Consider the following 20,317-nt stretch of genomic DNA (forward strand, 5'->3'; position numbering starts at 1 on the left):
AAAATAATCAAAATTTTCTACATGTCTAAAAATGGATTTTTTTTATTTTTTTTTCTAATTTTTGCATTTCTTAGTATGGAATAAACAATACTAAATTTATTTATTTTTTGAAATTTCTTCCTTTTCGTTTACTAACTTTTTTTGTGCTCTCTTTCACAAAATCTTGCTTAATATCATGTATTGTAAATCACAATTTTCTAATAACGGTATTGTTTTCTGATTATTGGACAGGATTGGTGTTCGGATTTTTCTTGCCGAAGAGGACGAAGGCTCTTGTCTAATGGTAAGTATTCACAATTCTATGTATTTTTTCTTAAATTTCAATTTTTTTTTTATTTCACTGGAATTGTAATTGAAAATCATAATTAGAGTTAATTTAGATATCAGTTGCTTAATTGGAATTGTAATTAGGATGTTTTTTTCTTTCATAACTATAAGAGGTGTAACGGGACATTGAACATTTTTTTTTAAATCATTTATGATCATATAATTTTGTGATGAAATCGTGATGGATATAATATATTATGATGTGATTTTATTTTATTTTATTTTATTCTTTGATATAATGAATTTGGCATTTTGTAAGATCTTGTAAGATTTAGTTGTCAAGTAATATTTTTTCTTAAATGTAATTGGCTGATAATATATATTATGAGAAAAAATATTCAACTTTAATTCTGTTGGCTGCAATTCTGAATGATGAGGTCAGAATCAACCAGAAGCTCCGGTTAACCACAACGCTCGAAAAAAACTCTATTTTTATATAGAGAATATGATCCTTTCGGTAATGTATTATCTTTCCTTCTTTTTTTTTCAAAGTTAATAGGAAAATAGTTTCCCATACGCAAGGCCATTAGTTCCTATCAAAGATCACATAGAGAGAGAAAATGTCAGTCAAGGAAAATAAACGAGGTAAGATTCTAACAATAAAAAGCGGATAACGTTGTAACTTTGTTTGTACGGCTCATATCATAAACCTCCAAAAAAAGAAAATTAATCCCCTTTTTCAAACCAACTCCCCCCGGTACGTGACTCATGCCTCCGGCAGGTTAAATTAATAAAAAAAACTATTATTGGGCATCACAATTCATTAGGGGGCGTCATCTATTAGGACAAAAACGGGTCATCCATAAATAATATCAAAAATTTCTTATTTAAAATAATTTTGTAATAACTAAACAATCCTTATTTAGTTAATTTTAATTTAATTTAATTAGATAAAAATTAAATTAATGAATTTTGTTGTATACTTGGTGGATTCTGGGACAAAGTTTTTGTGGGAAGAAAAACTGGCCGTAAAATAAACTTCTACGGTTGGAAATAATCCAAACCTGGACGTAAAATCACTTCTACGGTTGGAAATAATCCAAACCTGGACGTAAAATCACTTCCACGGTTGGAATTAAAAGAAAACTAGACATAAAATCAGATTCTACGGTTGGAATTAAAAAGAACTTGGACGTAAAATGAGTTTCTACGGTTGGACTAATTCAAACTTGGACGTAAAATTACATGCAAATAAAATTCTACGCTTGGAATTAATCCAAACCTGGACGTAAAATCACTTCTACGATTTTTAAATTTTTATCTTAGTTAAAGGGTAATCTAGACATTTTGTATATGTGTTAGGATATCCCATAACCATTTTTTTGGACATTAAGAATCAAAGTGAAGCCCCTCTATTGGAGTGTGACGCCCCAATAATAACCTTCTAAATAAATGGTGTGTTTCTTTGATCCTCTTACCTGGCTAAATAAAGAAAACCGGGTTCTCTAGTGAAAGCAATGTTTGTTTCTTGGCAATCGAGCACATCCGACCTTAGCTCAGTTGGTAGAGCGGAGGACTGTAGTTGCTGTAGCAGATAATCCTTAGGTCAGTGGTTCGAATCCAGTAGGTCGGATTTTTTTTTTATTATTTTTTGTTGTTGTTGTTGGTGTTGATGTTTTTGCAAACTATGTACAACAATCTTCTTCTCATCAGTACCAGTACCAATTACTCTGCTCCATTGAAAAACACTTCCTTCATTACCAGTAGTCCTAATACTCATACTACTGATATTTCTTTCTTGTTTCAACAAGAAGATTACTTCGACACTACCAATATTACAGATAACCTCAACAACACTAATCCTCTTTTCCCATACTGCTCTTACTCACCAAGCCTTAAACGCCAACGACCCTATGTTCCTAGATTTCCTCTGGATAATTTTGCACTCAATAACAATGATGGATGGTTTCCGAATCCTTTGAATAACTCTTGTTTCCCAACTTCTCAGCTGGATGAATTTTTGTTTCCAACACCAACTAATACTACCATTACCACTACTACTGCTAATGAGGTTTCAATTGCACAGCCGGCTTATTCAGACTATCGAGGTGGCGGTTACGTTGAGACGAGTAACGGGAAGAAATGTAACAGCGGCAGGTACTTATCGGCTCAGAGTGTTGCGGCTAGAGAGAGGAGACGGAAAATAAGTCAGAAAACACAACAGCTTGGGAAGTTGGTTCCTGGAGGAAGTAAACTGAGTACAGCTGACATGTTTCATGCTGCTTATAAGTATATCAAGTTTTTGCAGGCTCAAATTGGTGTGCTTGAATTCATGGTCTCAATTCAGGTTTCCAACTTATTAAGCAACTAGATGTTAGAACTTGGATTATTTAGAAGTGTAATCCCTTTCATGGTATTTAGGTGTGCACAGGAAATGGAGGAAGGTTGTTTAACACCACATTTAGGTGTTCTATTGACATCATTACCCATTCAAGAGAAGTTGTATGCTCAGGAGAAGTGTTTAATTTCGAGTTGTTGCATAGAGATTATGCGCAAAACACAGGAGATAATTTAATGTAGTAGATTCAATGTCAAATAATAAGTAGTCATCAAAATTCGCATCTCTGTATGTGTAATTTGTAGTTAAAGAGTCCCACTAATTCCCTTTTCCTTTTTTAAATCAAACTTGTAGATCAATTCCAATATCTGCCTAGATTCTTCAAAATGACCTGTTTTGCGGTATAGATTCCCAACATTACATAACTTGCAGAATTACTTGGCTCCAAAATCCGAAGCTCACGAGCTGCAACTTCCCCAATCGCCTTGTTCCCATGAACCATGCATTGAGAAGAGTTGCCCATGCTACGGCATTCAGTGAGATGGGCATCTCACAAAAGAACTTATGTGCTTCAGCTACTTTACCTGCCCTTCGAGCATATCAATCACACAAACATAATGATCCAAAAATGGTTCAACCCCGGAGTTTTTACTCAGGGAACCAAAATACTCAATCCTTCGTCAACTAATCCTCCATGGCTGCAGATACCCAAACTTAGTGCCTTCTCTCCAATTTCTATCGCTTTCTTAGAATGCCCATTCTGCACAAGACCTAAGATGAGTGAATTCCACGAGATTACATCTCTTCTGAGCATGTCATAAAACAGTCTCCGACTCTCCAATGGATCCGCATTTCAGGTACATGTTAATCAACGAATTACCCGTATAACTATTACTCTCAGTGAGCCCACGCTTAAGGACACATGCATGTAGTTGAGCATAGAATATGTACCACATACAGTTGGAGCAATCGTAAACGTTGATGAATTAGGGCTTGACCTTCTTGACAACCTCTCTGCCGAGCCCGCAGCTCCCATCTCCACACCTCAATCAACCACGGGTCTGCTGTCAAGAGCTTCTCTGACTTCAAGTAGCTCAGGACAATAGCGTTTAGCGAGCACTTCTACTTGTTCTCCAAAGGATTGAATTTTATGAATACCAATGTGATTTACCATCTGTCTCCAACGTTTCAGAGTAATATCTCCAGACCTGCAAACGGGATCAGAAGAGATAAGTTTTCCACAAATGAAGTGTGGGTACCTTTTGTGCCTAGCAGCATAAGAATTTATCAGAGAAATCGTACAGTATCACAACAAAGTGGTAGATGCATCAGCTTTGGTTGAATTGCTTACCTATGCTCAAGAAGATTATCCCAGTCAACATCTTCAACACAGCACGCATCTAGCCTAAGAAGTCTGCAATTTTTAATTACCAGTAATTTGATTAGACTTATTACTTATTTTGTCAACCCTTCGAATCAGTTGCCAAACTTAAGTTTTGTCATCCACACTATTACTGCCCATACAATGAGCCAAAGTAATCCCTAATCAGACATTATTCATTATTAGACCAGATGGGACTACTCGTCAGAAACTAAACGTAACCACTCAAGTAAAGTTCACAGTAATATCTGAAAATAAATAAATAACCATTCATGACAAATTATGAACTTCCTTTACATTGATTGATTTCCTTGTATTTGAAATGATACCATACAAACCAATTTTCCTTTTTTCCTCTTAAGATACGGTTACACGGTTAAATTTTAAAATAGATACCATGAAACCATACAATATTAAATTAGAAAGCCAAAGACAAGTTCCTTACTCATCCAGCAATCGATAATCATCTATGTCAGCCCATATCTTTTCTTTAACCATAGATGATGATAATTGTCTATACCTGAAAAGGAGAATGATTTAAACGTCAATGCGGTCCAAGCAAATTTCAAGATCCTATAAAATTAACCATCCTGACAAACAAAGCCTAATGGTCAAACTACACGCAGTAATAAAACAGTTCAGCATCTAAGGTTCTAAGGTTCTAGTTTTTTTAATTTGGGAAGTGGCTCCCAAGAATGTGACTTGAGTTCGAACACTGAGATGCTGACTGGGGATGTGGAGGTGTGACTCCTGCATCTAAGATATCAAAATTTCCTAATTTGTACATTTCAACTCTCCGTTGAATTCATATCATGAATTCTTTTCTACGCTTCCACCCTGAATTGTGATCTTCAACTTTGAATGAAAACACCAATGACTATCTTCGAGAAGTTACAGTATGAAACAACGAATTCAAAGTTGAGTTAATAACATTGTCAAAACATACCATTTGTTACAGCAATCCATCTGTGTTCGAGTAGCTAAACGGTTACTAATCGCTTGCTAACCGATATTGTCACGTATCTGCGCAAAAAAGTTAAGAAACTTAAGAATACAGAACATGTTCCTTTGTTAAAACTCGAAAATTAGATGAATGGCCATCCAATTAATATTTGCTTTCCAATTCATCTCATACTAACCATGCCATGCTTTGATTTCTTTTCCTCATACACATGCATTCGCAAATCCTTGTTTACTATATGAAACAAAGACTGATACTCCATCTGAGTCCACTTACCTGATTCAGTTCAAAAGGAAGAAGGCGATCATTATTTAAGTTAATTCTTAAATACCAAAGTTTCAACTTTTACCCCAAAAGGGTAATGTGCCTTTATATTTTAGTTATTTACCATATATATTAAAAAATCACAACAATTTACAATTAGAAACAAAAGATAAACCACTTGAAACAAACAAATGGAGTGACTGCATACTCTTAGTATTCACAGTAAATAGACCTCAGGAAAGAAGAGTCAACTCAAACCAATTTTAACGTGAAACTGCATACTGTTCTTGATCTATGTCTCACTAACTCAGAATTCGATGACACGTGCGTTCTTATTATATAGCTTTAAGATAGACAAAATATAATCTAAAAAGTGTTTTATAAATATCCAAGACAAGTAAGCTGACAAAAGAAGAGAATAAGGAAAAGACGAAAGCAATTCACCCTTTCCAAGACCCGCACGAAATGTCCGACGCCATGCGTCCTTCACATGTTTTTTGTCCTTTGCAAGGACCTGGGACATGCTTTTCCAATCTAGTCCATGCTTTTCATAAAACCTAGGATTTAAGAAGACTGTCAAGTAGAGAAAGAAAATTATAATTCATAATTCAGGATGAATGAGATACAGATACTTGGATTGATTGACATAAGCATACTGTTTGTGGAGAAAGCAACAGAAGCCAACATTAAGAAACATACTTTAAGACAAATGCTTTCTCATCCGAAGTCCATTCATGTGACTCTGCCCTCTCAAACAAAGTATGTCCTCTGTCATATATTGCTGTGAGAGGCCTATACGGTAAGGCAGCCCCTGAAAATTTTCAAATACCTCTTCGAATCAATTAATTTCTGTCGAACAGGCAACACAAAGTGCATTTCACTCATAGTGAATACAAACATGATTTTCTTGTCACTTCCCAGACTCAGTAAGTGGAATCATCGGCTCATCACACCTTATACATTCTAAATGGAGGCGACGAATGCAATACGCTGTTACTATATATATATATATATATACATATACATATATGGAAAGAGTATACTGACCTATTTCCCTCCAACATCCTCTTATATTTGGATGTCTTCGGCACTGCAGAATCATATCCAAGCCTTTCTCACCCAATTTATGTGCCTAAGAACATTAATGGATTACGGCTATTAATGTGGTGATCTACCGTCAATAAGAAATTAGGAACATAAAGCAAGGGATGAAAGAATGCTGTGAATTTATATTATAAGCATACCTCTATATACTTGTGAACAGCATCTTTGAGTATTTGATCTTCTTCCCGCGTGAACCTCTTACCTCGAACTAACTTATTTCCTGGGTTTTCCTCCTGATCATCTGTGTCATCAGAATGGAAGACTTCTACATGACTAGCAAATTTTACTCTTTCAGATGATTTTTTGGAACTCGAGTTTCTCAAATGCTCGTTCGTGCTTCCGAAATTGTTTTCTGTTTCAACATCTCCAATGCTCGTGTTCATATTTTCAATATTTGCATCCAATTTGGTTATTTTCTTCTTCCCCTCTCCTATAGCTACATCTAGCACTTCCTCCTCTCTGTTCCTCTTCTTAGAAGAACGAGAACCAGATTAAGCCTCACCACCAGACTTCTCAATGCAGGTTTCTCCGGAATCACCTCCATTTCATTCTTTCTTTTATTTTTTTTACCCTTCCCCTTCTTCACATGCTCATTATTATCCTCAGCACTCACAAAAATGTGATCCTTCTCTTTAGAAGCCGCCTGATCAGTTGCACATTCTACATCACTGCACTCAGTAACTATTTCCTTGTCTTTCTTCTTTTTGCGTTTACCACTTTCTTCTATCCCATAATCAGACCCACCTTCTTTCTCCTCAGACCCCTTCTCGCCTCCCACATCTTTAGGTACTTCTGAGGAGCTCAAAGCCTCTTTTTCCTTGTTTCTCTTGTGCTTCTTCTTTTTCTCTGTAGGTACTTCTGAGGAACTTATAGCTTCTATTTCCTTGCTATTATTGTGCTTCTTTTTATCCTCTATACTTACTTCTAAGGTACTTAAAGTCTCTATTTCTTTGCTTTTCTTGTTTTTCTCCTTGTTTTTCTTGTGCTTCTTCTTTTTGCTCTTCCGCAGTACAGTCTCTTCATCCTTCCTTACCACATCCATTTGAAAGAGTAACCAAGACGTAACAGTGTATTAAAACAGATAAACCTGCCAACAAAAAAGTAAAATTCTCAATTAAATTAACATTTTCGCAAAACTAGAAATCTGCCATTTCTGGTTTCTTAGTTCAGTGAAATCGCCCAAATTTCAAAACCTAAATTAGACCCACAATTTATATACATTGGCTGAATCATGAGGTAACATTCAGTATTTACTTAGATTGTTTACCCTAAACTCTGGTCTACAGGTTGTTACTGTCCACGCATGTCTAAAACAATCTTCAAATATCTGGTTCCACTCTTCCTTTGGGGTTCACTAAATTGACCCTACAGGTTGTTACTGTCCACGTACGTCTAAAACATTCCGTGTTCATGAAACTTTCCCTAGAATTGTTAAACATCAAGAGCCAAAATTTGAGCATGCCATGGCCGATGAAATCTGTATATGCTTCATAGCTATTATCAATTTATATATTTTAACCCATGCTACCACAAATTGGAAAGCAGCCATCCTATTTTGCACCCTCATTTGCTAGCATTTGTGTGGATCATCCTCATTTTGAGGTAGACACTATATGCTTTAAAACCAAAATGCAGGTATAAATGGATACACTAAATCCACTGCCATGCTTAAGGATACAGAGACTTGGGACTAATGAGACAGCATATGTGTATCGAATGGTCCGGTGATCCAAACAACCCAGCAACAACAATCTACATAAAGAAAAACATAATTACATGAGATCACTTTAAAGTAGCTAGCATTATACCTGTGAGATATCTAAGATTCTTTGTTACAGTGTACATGGTCTCTTTCATAGATTAGACAACCGTCAGTAGATCACTTTTATACATAGGTCATTGAAGAAATTATTGACAGCACGAGCTCAGTAAAATTCTATACCAATAATTTCACTGCCATTGCAAATTGCAAATAAATTAAGCTAGAGTAGAGATCGTTAACAGATGAACATCAAGGTACCATCAAATCCTAAGTTTTCCAATTCAAACCCTGTGTTTCCTAGCTTGACACGGAGCACTCCAGACTTTTCATATGAACGAAATCATGATATGGTGTACAGATTTTGCTTTAGAAGGACTATTTATCCCTCTTCTTGACAGAAACCTTATAATCATCATCATAGATTTGAATATCAGAAGAGCAAAATGTAGCATTTCGTTCACCTTTAGTTATAAAATTGTCAAAAAACAATTCTCATCACTAGAAATTTCAATCTCAACTCAAAACCTAATACTGAATAAACCATATTTTTATTTCCCCAAACAATATAAACAATTTTTCGAAATTTTAAATCAAATGGAAGAACCAAATTTGAATGACTAACCATGAATTAATCTGGTATTGTTTCACGGCGGTTACACCAAGAATTCACCCACTAAATCTTTGTTCTGCAACCCTAGAAGTAGCTCTTTGGGGAATGAGGGAAAAGAATTCGTTGGATATAAATCAATCTCGTGGTAATTAAGCTTGAGACGCTTTTTATCTTCTTCTTTGTTGGATTTCAATCTCAGAGTCTAGTCTAGGGTTTATGTTTAAAGAAAATTGAGAACCCGGAGGGAAGAAAGATTTTATGAGACAGCCCTTGACATTTTATTCTAGCACCCGTATGTTAATTTATTTTTATTTATTTTTTATTTTTTTAATTTTTTTTTAATGAAATTGATTTTCAAAAAGTCAAATTATCATTCTAATTTAATCACTAAGGCCTATTCCTATGCATATGCCAAACACTGATTTTTGGCATATATGCACCCACTATGGGTATGCCAAACTGCCAAACTCATATGCCAATATGTCAGGAATAACATATAGGCATACACGACAGAGTTTCCATTAAGCGATAGATTGTCCATCGCTTGATGGTCAAGTCAGCTCTCGCTGGTCATCGCAACGCCAGCGTTAGTCAAGTTGTCGCTCGCTGGTCTGATCAACGTTTATCAGATCTTTATCCAACGGCTACTAGTTCCCCCCTCTATAAATACATAACTTCTACCCGTTCCAACCCAACTTCAAATTCAAATTCATTTCAACATGCCTAGTGCTCGCATAACGAAGTGGATTTTACTCCAGAGGAAGATGTTTCTCTAATTCGATGTTGGGTTTCAGTTGCAAGCGATAGAGATTTCAATTTAGAGACTTTTAACTTATGGGACACTGTGTTTCAAAGGTTCACGACGTTAACTCATGTAAATCCAAGAAGAATAAATGAGTGTCTTCAAAATCGTTATTGTTTCATCAATTACAATATTAGAAAGTATCAGCAAATTATATGGTTGATAAAATGAGATAATCCTAGGTTGTCAAAGGAATAACTAAAAATTAGAGCTCGTACCAAATTCGCTGAAGACACGGAAGATGGTTTAGTCACGACGAATGTTATGAACTCTACAATGTTCATGTGCAGGGATTCAAATTATAAGTTTGTATTTGCAATCTTAATTTCTAATGAAATGTAAAACTAGTTTATAATTGAATATTAATCTAAAAAAAAAGTTTCCATTAATTAAAAAAAAAAGATTACATTTCAACTAAATTGCTTACATTTCAACTAAAAGATTACATTTAAACTACTCATTACCTTGTCCATTTCCTCCCTGACCAAAGATCCAATTGCCCACGTTTTCTGGATCATGAGTGTTGTTCAACATATCAGTTAGAGAGTCGGTTTGAGACTCACTTGGTGCTTGAGTCTCATCAGAATCACCATAACCTTGATAAGCAATGGGTTCAGGGCGCAAGGGAACACGGTAGAAATCTTGAAACTCGTGTTGTTGATATTCTTGAGGAGTTTGCTGCAATGGTTGAAATGCTGATGAGGTTGAGGCAATGTGTGTGTGTGTGTGTGTGTGGGGGGGGGAGAGGGGGCAATTGGTGTATACAGAGTCGATTGCCTAATTACTTCCATCTTCACACCACCACCTGGAGTCATTATGTCAGCTGGCATATGACTAAACATACATGCAGGAGTTGTATCCAAGCCAATGTTTTCTTCACCACCACATACTACTTGACTATCTAACACTATATTTGGAGTAGAACTTTTTGGTAACTTTTGCATAGAACGACGTCTCAATCTTCTTTCACTTCCACGACTTTGCTGACTTCCAGTGGGACTCATTCCTCCACCTCCACCACTGGGTTTCAAATGAGTCATTCCTCTGCCACTGGTACTCATTCCTCTAACATCTCTACCACTGGGACTTATTCCCCTACTACTACCTGAAACATCATTACCATCAAATCCTTGACTGATGTCAAACATCATGTTGTACCTCAGTTTTTGCAACTCTTCTTAGTGCAATTTCTGAAATCCTTGAAGTAGAAAATTTAAATCGTTCAACCAGGTCTGATACTGCAACTCTGTAGCATTGATCCCTAAGTATGGATAAGTCCGATCAAGTGCACTAAAAACAATTGGATAAGTAACAACCTCTCCAGATGTGTTGGATATAGCATGTACCTCCCAAGAAAATGGTGGCATGTTTGACGATGAACTTTGAGAAGGATAAGCAAATGCGTCACCCGTCTCTGGTGGAGGTTGGGAAGGAAGAAATTCATCGGCAAGTGGCATCCTACCTAAAGCTGGGAAACCCATCCGACCCAAACTTTGCGGTTGCGTAGCAATATTGGGCTTGAAAATAGTGTTATACAAAGATAGGTAGTCATTTCTGTCCATTGGCTCCTGGATCAATTGATCAGCTTCTTGCCAGTGATGACCTTCCCTTATCAATTTGAAGTAATCGTCTGCTGAAACATCTGAACTGGGATAAGGGTTGACGGCTATCACTGATCTTCTTTGTAACTGAAGAAGTTATCTTTCACCATAATACCAAACACCCTTTTCAGAAATAGGGTTGTATAACACCATCCTTGTAAGGCTTAGTTGTACCATTCTCTGAGCTAGTTCTTCTTCGAACTCGGATATTGCTTCATACGGCTGGGAGACAAAGTTAAGGCTTGTTCTACCCAACTGCTGAATCTTATGAACAATAGCAGTATGTTGACCATCTTCAATCTGTGTAGGTGCCCAATTCTCGGAATCATACTTCCGTATGATCGGAAATACATTGGTATAATTCTTAAGAGAAGGTTCTGAAACACAGAAATATGTATGCCACAAATACTGAAAATAATAACATTATTGGTTACTAAATTTTCCATGTGAAAATGACAAACAAATACATAGTGTGAAAAATATTGGTTCTTACCTCCAGAACTCCCCAAAAAGCATTAAAACTATCTTTGACATACGTCGAGCAATCACCGAGGGCCAGGTAAATCTCTGATAAAATCATAGACCCCCAATCATATGTTGGTGCTTGCTCTAAATCTTCTAATGCTTCGAGAAACCCAATTAACACCACTGAGCTAGCATTTGGAAATAGACACTGGTCTAGTGTCCATAATACAAACAGACATTTGAGCTCCTTATAATGATCAGGGATCAAATGTTGATTACCAGCTTCCATGTTTTCATCCATTTTCCTAGCATAACGCTGAAAAAACTTTTCAACCCAGCCACCTTTAACCCATGCACTTTTATTTGTCTATATGTAGGATTTCCTTCTAATTCATTTGAGTATAAAGTAAGTCTTTGTTTCCATCTATCTTTTGATAACCAATTTAGTTTGTTAAATGGAAGTAAGTTTCCAGCACATGGAATTTCCGTTAACATGTACAAATCTATCGGTGTAACTCTTATTAACAATAATTATTTATATTTAGAATTTTTTGATTTTTATAAAATAAAACACATAATCTAAAAAGTCAATTACTAGAAAAAACTGACTTACCGCAATCAAAGTCCTTGAAAAAGAACGTGGTTGTATTCTTCCACCATCGTTCTAATATAACTTGAACTCCTTGAGTCCTGTGGTTTCTAGGTTGTATTTGATAAAAATGTCTCCAAGGATATCTTCTAACTCTCTCTTGAACAATAGGGGGAAGTAATTGAAAAATCGTACGTAACTCAGTCCATCCGCCTCTTAGAGTTATCGAACTAGCTCGCTCCTCATGGTCAGATATGTGATTAGATAACATACCTTCACCGGCTACTTGTCTGACATTACCAAACTCATAATTTGTATCCATGGAAAAACTTATTCCACTAGTTGGGGTACTAGTACATGCTTTGGCTTTTCTATTTCTTTTTCTTCTCTCCATATTTGTTTAAGAAAATCAAAATATAATTGTTTAAGTTTAGAACAGAAGTTTAAGAAAATCAAAAGATTTGGGAAGAGTTGAGAAGAGAAGAGAAGTTTAAGGTGCGGTATTTATAGGCGTCAGAAACTCGAACCTGTCGAAATTGATTATAACGCCATCGATGGAGTCAATATCGAGCGATATTGTCAATATCGCTCGCTAAAAACTCGGTCGCTCCGTGGTTTTCTCATAATGGCACAAATGGTTTGCCATGCCACCTGGTATGCCAAACAACTTTTTTTTGTCATACCCATAGGAATAGGCCCAACCGTACTCAGTTTAGTAAATCTCATCATTAACAATAATTAATTGAAAATATTCCAGCCATTAAAAAAATTAATAGGTTAAGCGGTTATGTTGGTTGTTATTTGATGACTCAACTTTGTAATTTAGTGAGCGCTCAAAACCAAAATTTTGGATCCCTATAATATGGCTCTAGTTAAAAGGATTTATCGCTACACTTGTCAAATATCAATACAGATATAACTGGGACCGAACAAAGTAGCACCCAGCTGTGCATGGGGATGGGCCGTTGGGTGTGTCAGCCACTTAAAATGGATGATAGACTTCCGTCATGGTTGATTCTTTTTGATCATGACCTCTTTTTGAACATTAAAGGAGCGGTGCAGTGGTTCAAGGTTAGTCTAGCCAGGAAGTTGCAGGTCATAATTGAATCTGACACACATTATATTTTAGTTTGGTATTACTATTACCTCTTTTACTATGATGCAACAAGTCATTATAGTTTGTGTTGGGAAAATTGACACCCCAAGCGCAGCAGAACACGGGATCACATAGGGCAATTGGTGATTTGAACCAAATGGGAGAAATAATAAAAGAGACGGAAGATAAAGAAGCACACACAACCATAACACAAGATATACGTGGTTCACCTTTACAGGCTACATCTACGGACAACACCAAACAAAGACCATTACATGCTCTTTCCGCAACCCAAGATAAGACCCAAAGAGTTAACAAGACATACCCGAGTACACTATTGAAGAAACCATAGAAAAACCAACTCTCTAAGCATTCGTCAAACCAGCCTCGTGTCTTCTCTTTTTTACAACTGCTAGTACCAGAGGAGAAACATGGAAACACTATAAACTAGGTTTAAGGCAAAGCCCAAAACCCTAAATACTAGAACACCAGAATCCTCTCTCTACAAGTTTTTCTCTCACACCGATATTTACCTTCACGGTAGCACACGACCCTCCCTAACAAATAGACCAAAATCCTAGGCACAAGGATTTACCACTCTTCTAGGTTAGATTACCTCCACACCTCTAATTATATTCCTTATATAGAGAAACAAACTTGGCCCTTAAGAAAACTTTACTTTGAAAACAAGTTTTCCTAACTTGGCCCCTAAGTTCCTTCAATTTAGGAACAAGTTTGTATCAATAAGTTCTGACCAAAAGTCAAACCTATATCCACCGACATAATCCCACAATTCTCCACCTCGGATCATACTATCAAGCATGAGACGATCACAAGAAATCATCTTCGTCTTCCACCAAGGTTATTCACCATCTCTATATACCCATAGAATTTCTTTTGAAGCTCAGATCCGAACTTTCATCTTCATAGAACCATCTCTTCGACCAAAACACAATGACATTGATAAAAGTCTTCAAACAATCTGATAGGACTCGGCCACAAACGTGATCAAGGATGGCTTATTAGAGTTAGCGCGGCATCAGTGTAGTCAAAATCGCTCTCCAAGGCCGACTAATCACCGAGTAATCGCTACAGGCTATATGACTGAGTCGATTTCTTATTCCAAGTCATTCCCGATTTTTAGCGATTAAGGCGGCCGATTATATTGATTTGGACCGATTTTTGAGCAAAACGAGTTAACGATTTTTCCGAGTTGGCCTTGCATGCACTAAAATCAGAAATCACAATTTTCGCAACCCCTCATATGGGAGTTATAAAACAAAAAAACCTCTAAATACATGATAAATGCATTCAATATAATAGTATTACACACTTAATTACACGAGAGAATAGTTTTTTTAATTTTAATTAGGCAAAATTCATGACTTATGAGCAGCAATATATAAGTTATAAATATATAGATTCCGAATATTAGACCGAGTTTTGGTGATTTCCAAGTCCGAACTTTTTGCTCCTCGCTCCCCAACCGAGCAAGACCGAGAAACGATTTCGACTACTTTGCGCGGCATTACTAGTCCATCTGCTTGGCTCAAGTGTTGTTTATTTGTCTTTATTTACTATACTAGTAATGTATTTATTATCCTAGTCATGTAATATGTTTATCTTGGAGTGTCTTGTAAACAGTTATATACCCAGTTAGGGTATTGGTCTTGGGATATCGAAAAGTTAATCAAGGTTTATCCTTAATTTCTAGTTTGTCTGCCCCTTCCGGTAAGAACCCTGTCTAGGTTCTTATCAATTGGTATCAGAGCCGCCACTACCGAAACTCAATGAAGAACGGAGTGTTAGAGTCTACATCTTCATCTTTGAATACATGATCCAATGATAGAAAACAAACTGATGGAGTTGAGAAATTAATTATTCCATACTTCGATTGAATTAATCCTGAAGGTTGGATCTGTAAAGCTGAATCGTATCTCGAATTTTATGAAACACCACTGCTACAACAAGTTAAAACTACAAATTTTCATCTCGATGGTAAGGCTTTACAATGGTATAAGTGGATTAAATCGATTGAGCCAATACAAACTTGGGTAGGATTTTCAACCGCTTTGCTTAAACGATTTGGAAAAAATCATTATGATGAACTAGCTGCACCAATTACAAAATTGAGTCAAGGGGCTTCTCCAGAAGATTACAAAGAATAGTTTATAGAACCAACAAAGACTGTAGAGGAAATTTTCAGTGAAGAATTTGTAGCAAACCCAATTAACTCAGAAGTGGTAACAGATTTCAACCGAGATTCTTCAATTTTATCAGAAGAAAACCAGAATAAATCTCTTGATACTGAGTTGATTCCTTTGTTTTTCTTTGATGAAGATGATTTAATAATCCTAAATCAAAAGGAAGAAAAACACATCACTGACTTGGATAATTCAGATAGAGTTGGGGGTTCTCAAATTGAATTTGTTGCCAGGAAGATGGCAAGGAGCTACAACAAGGAGATCCAGTTCGCAATTGAGGTGGAAATTATCGCGTACTTGAAGGAAATAAGCAACAACCACGTCAAACTAAGTTGTAAGAAATGTTTTTCTCTTGTTCATGTTTATACTCGAAAGTTGTTCGACCGTGGTAAAGGATTTAAGCTTATTAAAGGTTTTTCTCATTTTACTGGTGTTTATGAAATTTGTTGTTATACAGCTACTTCATGTTCCTTAGCGTTATATGTTTGTTCTATTTTAATGGCCAAATACAATGACAATTGTGTTCATGAGATGATTAGCAAATATGGGTGTCAACCAAATGGGTTGTTTAGTGAAACAGTTGCTTGTATGTTTACCAATGGTGGGTTTACTGATACTGCTTGGGTGTACGTTATTTGGTGAAATTCCTGAGAGAAGTCTGGTGTCTGTGTGATGGTAAAGATGATTTTCTCTTGCAACTTAAAATGGATAAAATGGGTTACAAATTAATAGTTGATGAAGGTCTCCTTATTATCATCAAATTTTCTCGCCGGATATACGATCGTGGCAAAGGGATGGATGGTGGGTATACTTATTCTGCTAATTCTTATGAATTGTGGGGTAATACAATTACTTCTTGGGATCGGATTGATCTTATTGGGTCACTTTTGAGGGATGTATACAATGGTGATTTCGTACGTAAGCTAATTCTAGAGCTTGGGTACCTTCTGTTAGAGCATTGCTCGGTCGAACTCGCATGCGTTGCTATCTCAAGCATGTTTGTCAATGTTAGTGATCAAAACTATAAGTCTTGATTTCTATCCTATTTATAGATGTCTCGGACTAGGATATAGATAGTGTATTTGAGCTTAGATCTCTCGGCGTTCATCTCTTGAAGACGAAGAACTACTAAGGGGAGCTTGTGGAACTTCTTCGACAAAAGGTATGTGGAGACTTGAACTCATCTATCACTTGGAAAGTCTATTTCTGCTATCTCCTATGTTGAGACATAAGTCGTGTTACGATATAGTTTTCTCTATACACATTTGAGATTTCGAGTTGAGTATATCTCGCTTACATATTTCTCGAAATATGTGTTGGTAAGCTTTCGCTTCGACCAAGTTCATCTTATATTATGAGAAAATTTCCGAGTAACATCTTACACGGTTTGTGTGATACAACCATTTGATGTAGGCTTGGAATGTTTCGATAATGATTATTTCAATATCTTGAAAATTGATTTGATGGTAATAGTGTGTGAAAACTTCTATTTTCATTATAGAAGAATGTTTCAATGATTGAAATAAAGAGTTGAGGATGTGACCATCTTTGGATATAAGCATATATAGTGTGTTCGCACATTAGTACATAAATCCATAAACCGGGAACCAAGAGTATGCATATGTGTGTATACGAAATTGGTGAAGGAGACAAGATAAGTATGCGTACACGTACGCATACTGGCGGAAGTTTTCGAACCGAAAATATCTGCTGAGTTTGGAAATTACAAACTCTTAAACTAGCCACCTTAAGTATGCGTACCCGTACGCATACTGGCGGAAGTTTTCAAACCAAAAATTTCTGCTGAGTTTGGAAACTTAACAAACTCAAAATCCGATTGCTTAAGTAAGCATACCCATACGCATACATAAGCTGGTTACTTTTTCAAATCGGTCAGTTCATGGACTTAAACATTTAAATCATAAGGAACGCAATCTTTGCAAACCGTTGCTATAATGTTCATGATTGATTCAAGTGAATCAAACCGATTTGGTTTCGATTGTATTTTCTATACAATTGAACAACTCTTTAACTATTTTCATTTGAGTCATTTGAACTAGTTATGGTTAAGATGAATAAGCTTGATATGAGAGTAATCATATGGCTAACTTCGGTTAACTATTTTTGAACCAACCTGCTGTACACGTTTAGGTACGGTTACATAAACCTAAATGAGGGTACATTTCATTTGTGTGTAACAAGCTAAGTTCGATCTAACAATTGAAAGATATTATCTTGGTTGAATTAGGTTTTTCATCTAACGGTGAATATTTAATGCTTTGTTACCAAGGTAACTTATATTGCAAACCCTGATTTGAAAACTATATAAAGGAGAACTCTAGCAACTGGAAAACCTAATCCCCACACCTCTTGTGTGTTACTAGTTGCATAACTAGAGTCGATTCTCCTTTAACTTTAGTTTTCTTCTCGAAACCTTGTAGGTTAACGACTTGAAGACTTCATTGGGATTGTGAAGCCAGACCGATACTACTTTCTTGTAGTTGTATGATCCGATATTGCTGTTTCTATTGTGGAGAGTGCAATTGAAATAATAGGCTCGAGATTTTATATCTCCGATAGGCAAGATAGAAAAGTAATCACAAACAAACTCCGTCTCATCGTTTGTGATTCCACAATAACTTGTTTCGCTAGTCGATTAAGTTTATTGTGAGGTGATTGATAATACTAGGTTTTTCGTCGGGAATATAAGTCCGGGTTATCAATTGGTTCCTGTTCACCTTGATTTATCAAAAGATGGAACAAAAACTCTTGGGTATTTATGTGGGAGACAGATTTATTCAATCATATAGACTTTTCTGTGTGAGACAGATTTGTCTATCAAGTCTTCGACTTTGGGTCGTAGCAATTCTTAGTTGTGGGTGAGATCATCTAAGGGAATCAAGTGCACAGTATCCTGCTGGGATCAGAGACGTAAAGAGCGCAACTGTACCTTAAATCAGTGTGAGATTGATTAGGGTTCAACTACAGTCCAGTCCGAAGTTAATTGGTAGTAGGCTAGTGTCTGTAGCGGCTTAATACAGTGTGGCGTTCAATCTGGACTAAGTCCCGGGGTTTTTCTGCATTTGTGGTTTCCTCGTTAACAAAATTATGGTGTCTGTGTTATTTCTTTTTCGCATTATATTTTGTTATATAATTGAAATATCACAGGTTGTACGCTAAGATCAATAAATTAGAATATCCAACCTTGGGTTTTTGATTTACATTGATTGATACTTGATATTGGTCTTTGGTACCGTCCAAGTTACTCCTCTTATTTTCAATCAGGCTCGCAGATTTATATTTGTTGATTGTGGATTGAATTAAGAGTTAGAGATATTAAACTCTTTGATATACTTTAATCTAGATTGAGTCTGACTGTCTAGTTGATTCTTTAGAAAGTGTATTGGAGTAAGTCCTCTCATATTGCCAAACGAATTGTGGGTGTGGTTGTTAGACCCCCGCATTTTCACATTCTATAATTGTTAATTGTGTATCCGAATGCGCTTTAATTTGTTATAAATAGTGATTGTCGTGCTGCTTCCAAGTTGTGTGATGAAATTGTATTATGGACTAATTTGATTCTGCAAATGACAAGGAAGAGTGGGTTTCGCAGTGCACAAGAGTTGTTTGATCAACGAGTGGGTAGGGATATCAGTTTCCTTACTCTAGTACCTAATAGGCTTAAAAGGATTTCATTAAAGCTAGTTCAAGTTCATTTCAGAAACTATTGAACTACACCTTCACAAAAGTTTATGGGTTAGTTAATGCAGTTAGAATGTGTGAGAAAACAACTTAATGAAAAATTGCATATCGTAATACATTCACTATTGAATTTGCAAGATTGATTGCTATTATGAAGGTATATGAACTAGTTGATCAAATGCATGATAATAGGTGGATTTCCAGTTGTGATAAGGGTTTACTGAATGGCATGGGAAATCCATACGTGATTTATTTGAAGTTATATGTTGCTGCAAGGAGACAACATGAGGTGTCACAGATTCTTTCGAAGAGATTTATGCAGTTACGGAGTCTGGTATATCAACCAAAGAGAAGCCATTTCCAGATAGAGTTTTATGGACGAATAATAGGAATTCATTTCATGCCCATGTTAACTAAAAATCCAAATATGCTGATGCTGATGATCTTCTTGTGATGGAAATGTGCAACAACTGGTGATGCTGAGCTCGATGGTGTGCCTGTGTGTATTCCTGGTCAGGTTGACAATTCTAATGGCAATACAACAAGTTCAAATTCTGCTGAAATGCTTGCTTTCACTTTTCCCATAGAAATCACATATGCAGTGATGGTCTGTACCCAAGTTCTTGAACATCTAAGGGTTTACTTTTGGGTTACAGTCATATGGGATACAATTCTAACAATAAATGGGTTTCCTAAGGCCTTCATGATGACTGGTGGGAGACTTGAACATATTTCTGGTCCTAAACACTTCAGTGCAACTCCAATTATATGGATGCAAAATCCACCACAACTCTTAAACACACATGCAACAGTCTACAGTTAGCATACAGACAACAGTCACAACTCAAAGAGTGTTTCATGTATCAAATTTGAGAAGGGCTCTATTTCTGACCACAACTTCGGTGTTGGATGATCAAGTCGATGTAAATGATGACATATCGACCACAACTTTAAACCTTGAGGACAAGGTTGGTCTGAAGGGGACAGGAATGATAAGACTCGGCCACCAACGTGACCAAGGATGGCTTATTAGAGTTAGCGCGGCATTACTAGTCCATCTGCTTGGCTCAAGTGTTGTCTATTTGTATTTATTTATTATCCTAGTCATGTATTTATTATCCTAGTAATGTAATAAGTTTGTCTTGGAGTGTCTTGTAAACAGTTATATACC

General features: G+C 36.3%; 3 protein-coding genes and 1 non-coding gene across 8 annotated transcripts; 2 read left to right on the forward strand and 2 right to left on the reverse strand.

Moving 5' to 3' along the window:
- Positions 1 to 1,812: 1,812 nt before the first annotated feature.
- On the forward strand, positions 1,813 to 1,900 carry TRNAY-GUA. The gene is given in 2 exon segments: positions 1,813 to 1,849; positions 1,865 to 1,900. It is a non-coding gene; the product is annotated as a tRNA-Tyr (tRNA).
- A 54-nt stretch (positions 1,901 to 1,954) lies between these two features.
- LOC113334641 (transcription factor bHLH52-like) lies at positions 1,955 to 2,842 on the forward strand. The gene is made up of 2 exons (XM_026580849.1): positions 1,955 to 2,614; positions 2,699 to 2,842. The coding sequence occupies exons 1-2, from the start codon at positions 1,955 to 1,957 to the stop codon at positions 2,840 to 2,842; spliced, it is 804 nt and encodes a 267-aa protein (XP_026436634.1).
- Positions 2,837 to 8,936, reverse strand: LOC113334951 (DNA-binding protein REB1-like). 5 transcript variants are annotated; one of them, XM_026581171.1, is made up of 11 exons: positions 8,700 to 8,936; positions 7,583 to 8,067; positions 6,456 to 7,402; positions 6,259 to 6,343; positions 5,911 to 6,022; positions 5,656 to 5,768; positions 5,126 to 5,223; positions 4,933 to 5,009; positions 4,432 to 4,506; positions 3,957 to 4,019; positions 2,837 to 3,813 (listed from the first exon to the last, which is right to left on the reverse strand). In XM_026581171.1, the coding sequence occupies exons 3-8, from the start codon at positions 6,696 to 6,698 to the stop codon at positions 4,989 to 4,991; spliced, it is 672 nt and encodes a 223-aa protein (XP_026436956.1). In that variant the 5' UTR covers positions 6,699 to 7,402; positions 7,583 to 8,067; positions 8,700 to 8,936; the 3' UTR covers positions 2,837 to 3,813; positions 3,957 to 4,019; positions 4,432 to 4,506; positions 4,933 to 4,988. The 5 variants fall into 5 exon arrangements, with proteins under 5 accessions (XP_026436956.1, XP_026436957.1, XP_026436955.1 ...); XM_026581172.1 differs by lacking the exon at positions 7,583 to 8,067; XM_026581170.1 differs by having other exon boundaries at positions 6,456 to 8,067.
- On the reverse strand, positions 6,758 to 7,357 carry LOC113334642 (putative uncharacterized protein DDB_G0292636). The gene has a single exon (XM_026580851.1). It carries the CDS (start codon positions 7,355 to 7,357, stop codon positions 6,758 to 6,760), a length of 600 nt encoding a protein of 199 aa, XP_026436636.1.
- Positions 8,937 to 20,317: the final 11,381 nt, after the last annotated feature.

Source organism: Papaver somniferum, unplaced genomic scaffold (assembly GCF_003573695.1).
Source record: "Papaver somniferum cultivar HN1 unplaced genomic scaffold, ASM357369v1 unplaced-scaffold_137, whole genome shotgun sequence".
In the NCBI taxonomy this organism is placed as follows: Eukaryota; Viridiplantae; Streptophyta; class Magnoliopsida; order Ranunculales; family Papaveraceae; genus Papaver; species Papaver somniferum.

Coding starts and splice junctions, on each gene's coding strand:
- LOC113334641 (XM_026580849.1), top strand. CDS start 1,955: ATGTACAACAATCTTCTTCTCATCAGTACCAGTACCAATTACTCTGCT. Junction 2,615..2,698: donor AATTCATGGTCTCAATTCAG/GTTTCCAACTTA, acceptor AGGTGTGCACAG/GAAATGGAGGAAGGTTGTTT.
- LOC113334642 (XM_026580851.1), bottom strand. CDS start 7,357: ATGGATGTGGTAAGGAAGGATGAAGAGACTGTACTGCGGAAGAGCAAA.
- LOC113334951 (XM_026581172.1), bottom strand. CDS start 6,698: ATGAACACGAGCATTGGAGATGTTGAAACAGAAAACAATTTCGGAAGC. Junction 6,344..6,455: donor CTGTTCACAAGTATATAGAG/GTATGCTTATAA, acceptor TAATGTTCTTAG/GCACATAAATTGGGTGAGAA. Junction 6,023..6,258: donor AGGATGTTGGAGGGAAATAG/GTCAGTATACTC, acceptor GAAAATTTTCAG/GGGCTGCCTTACCGTATAGG.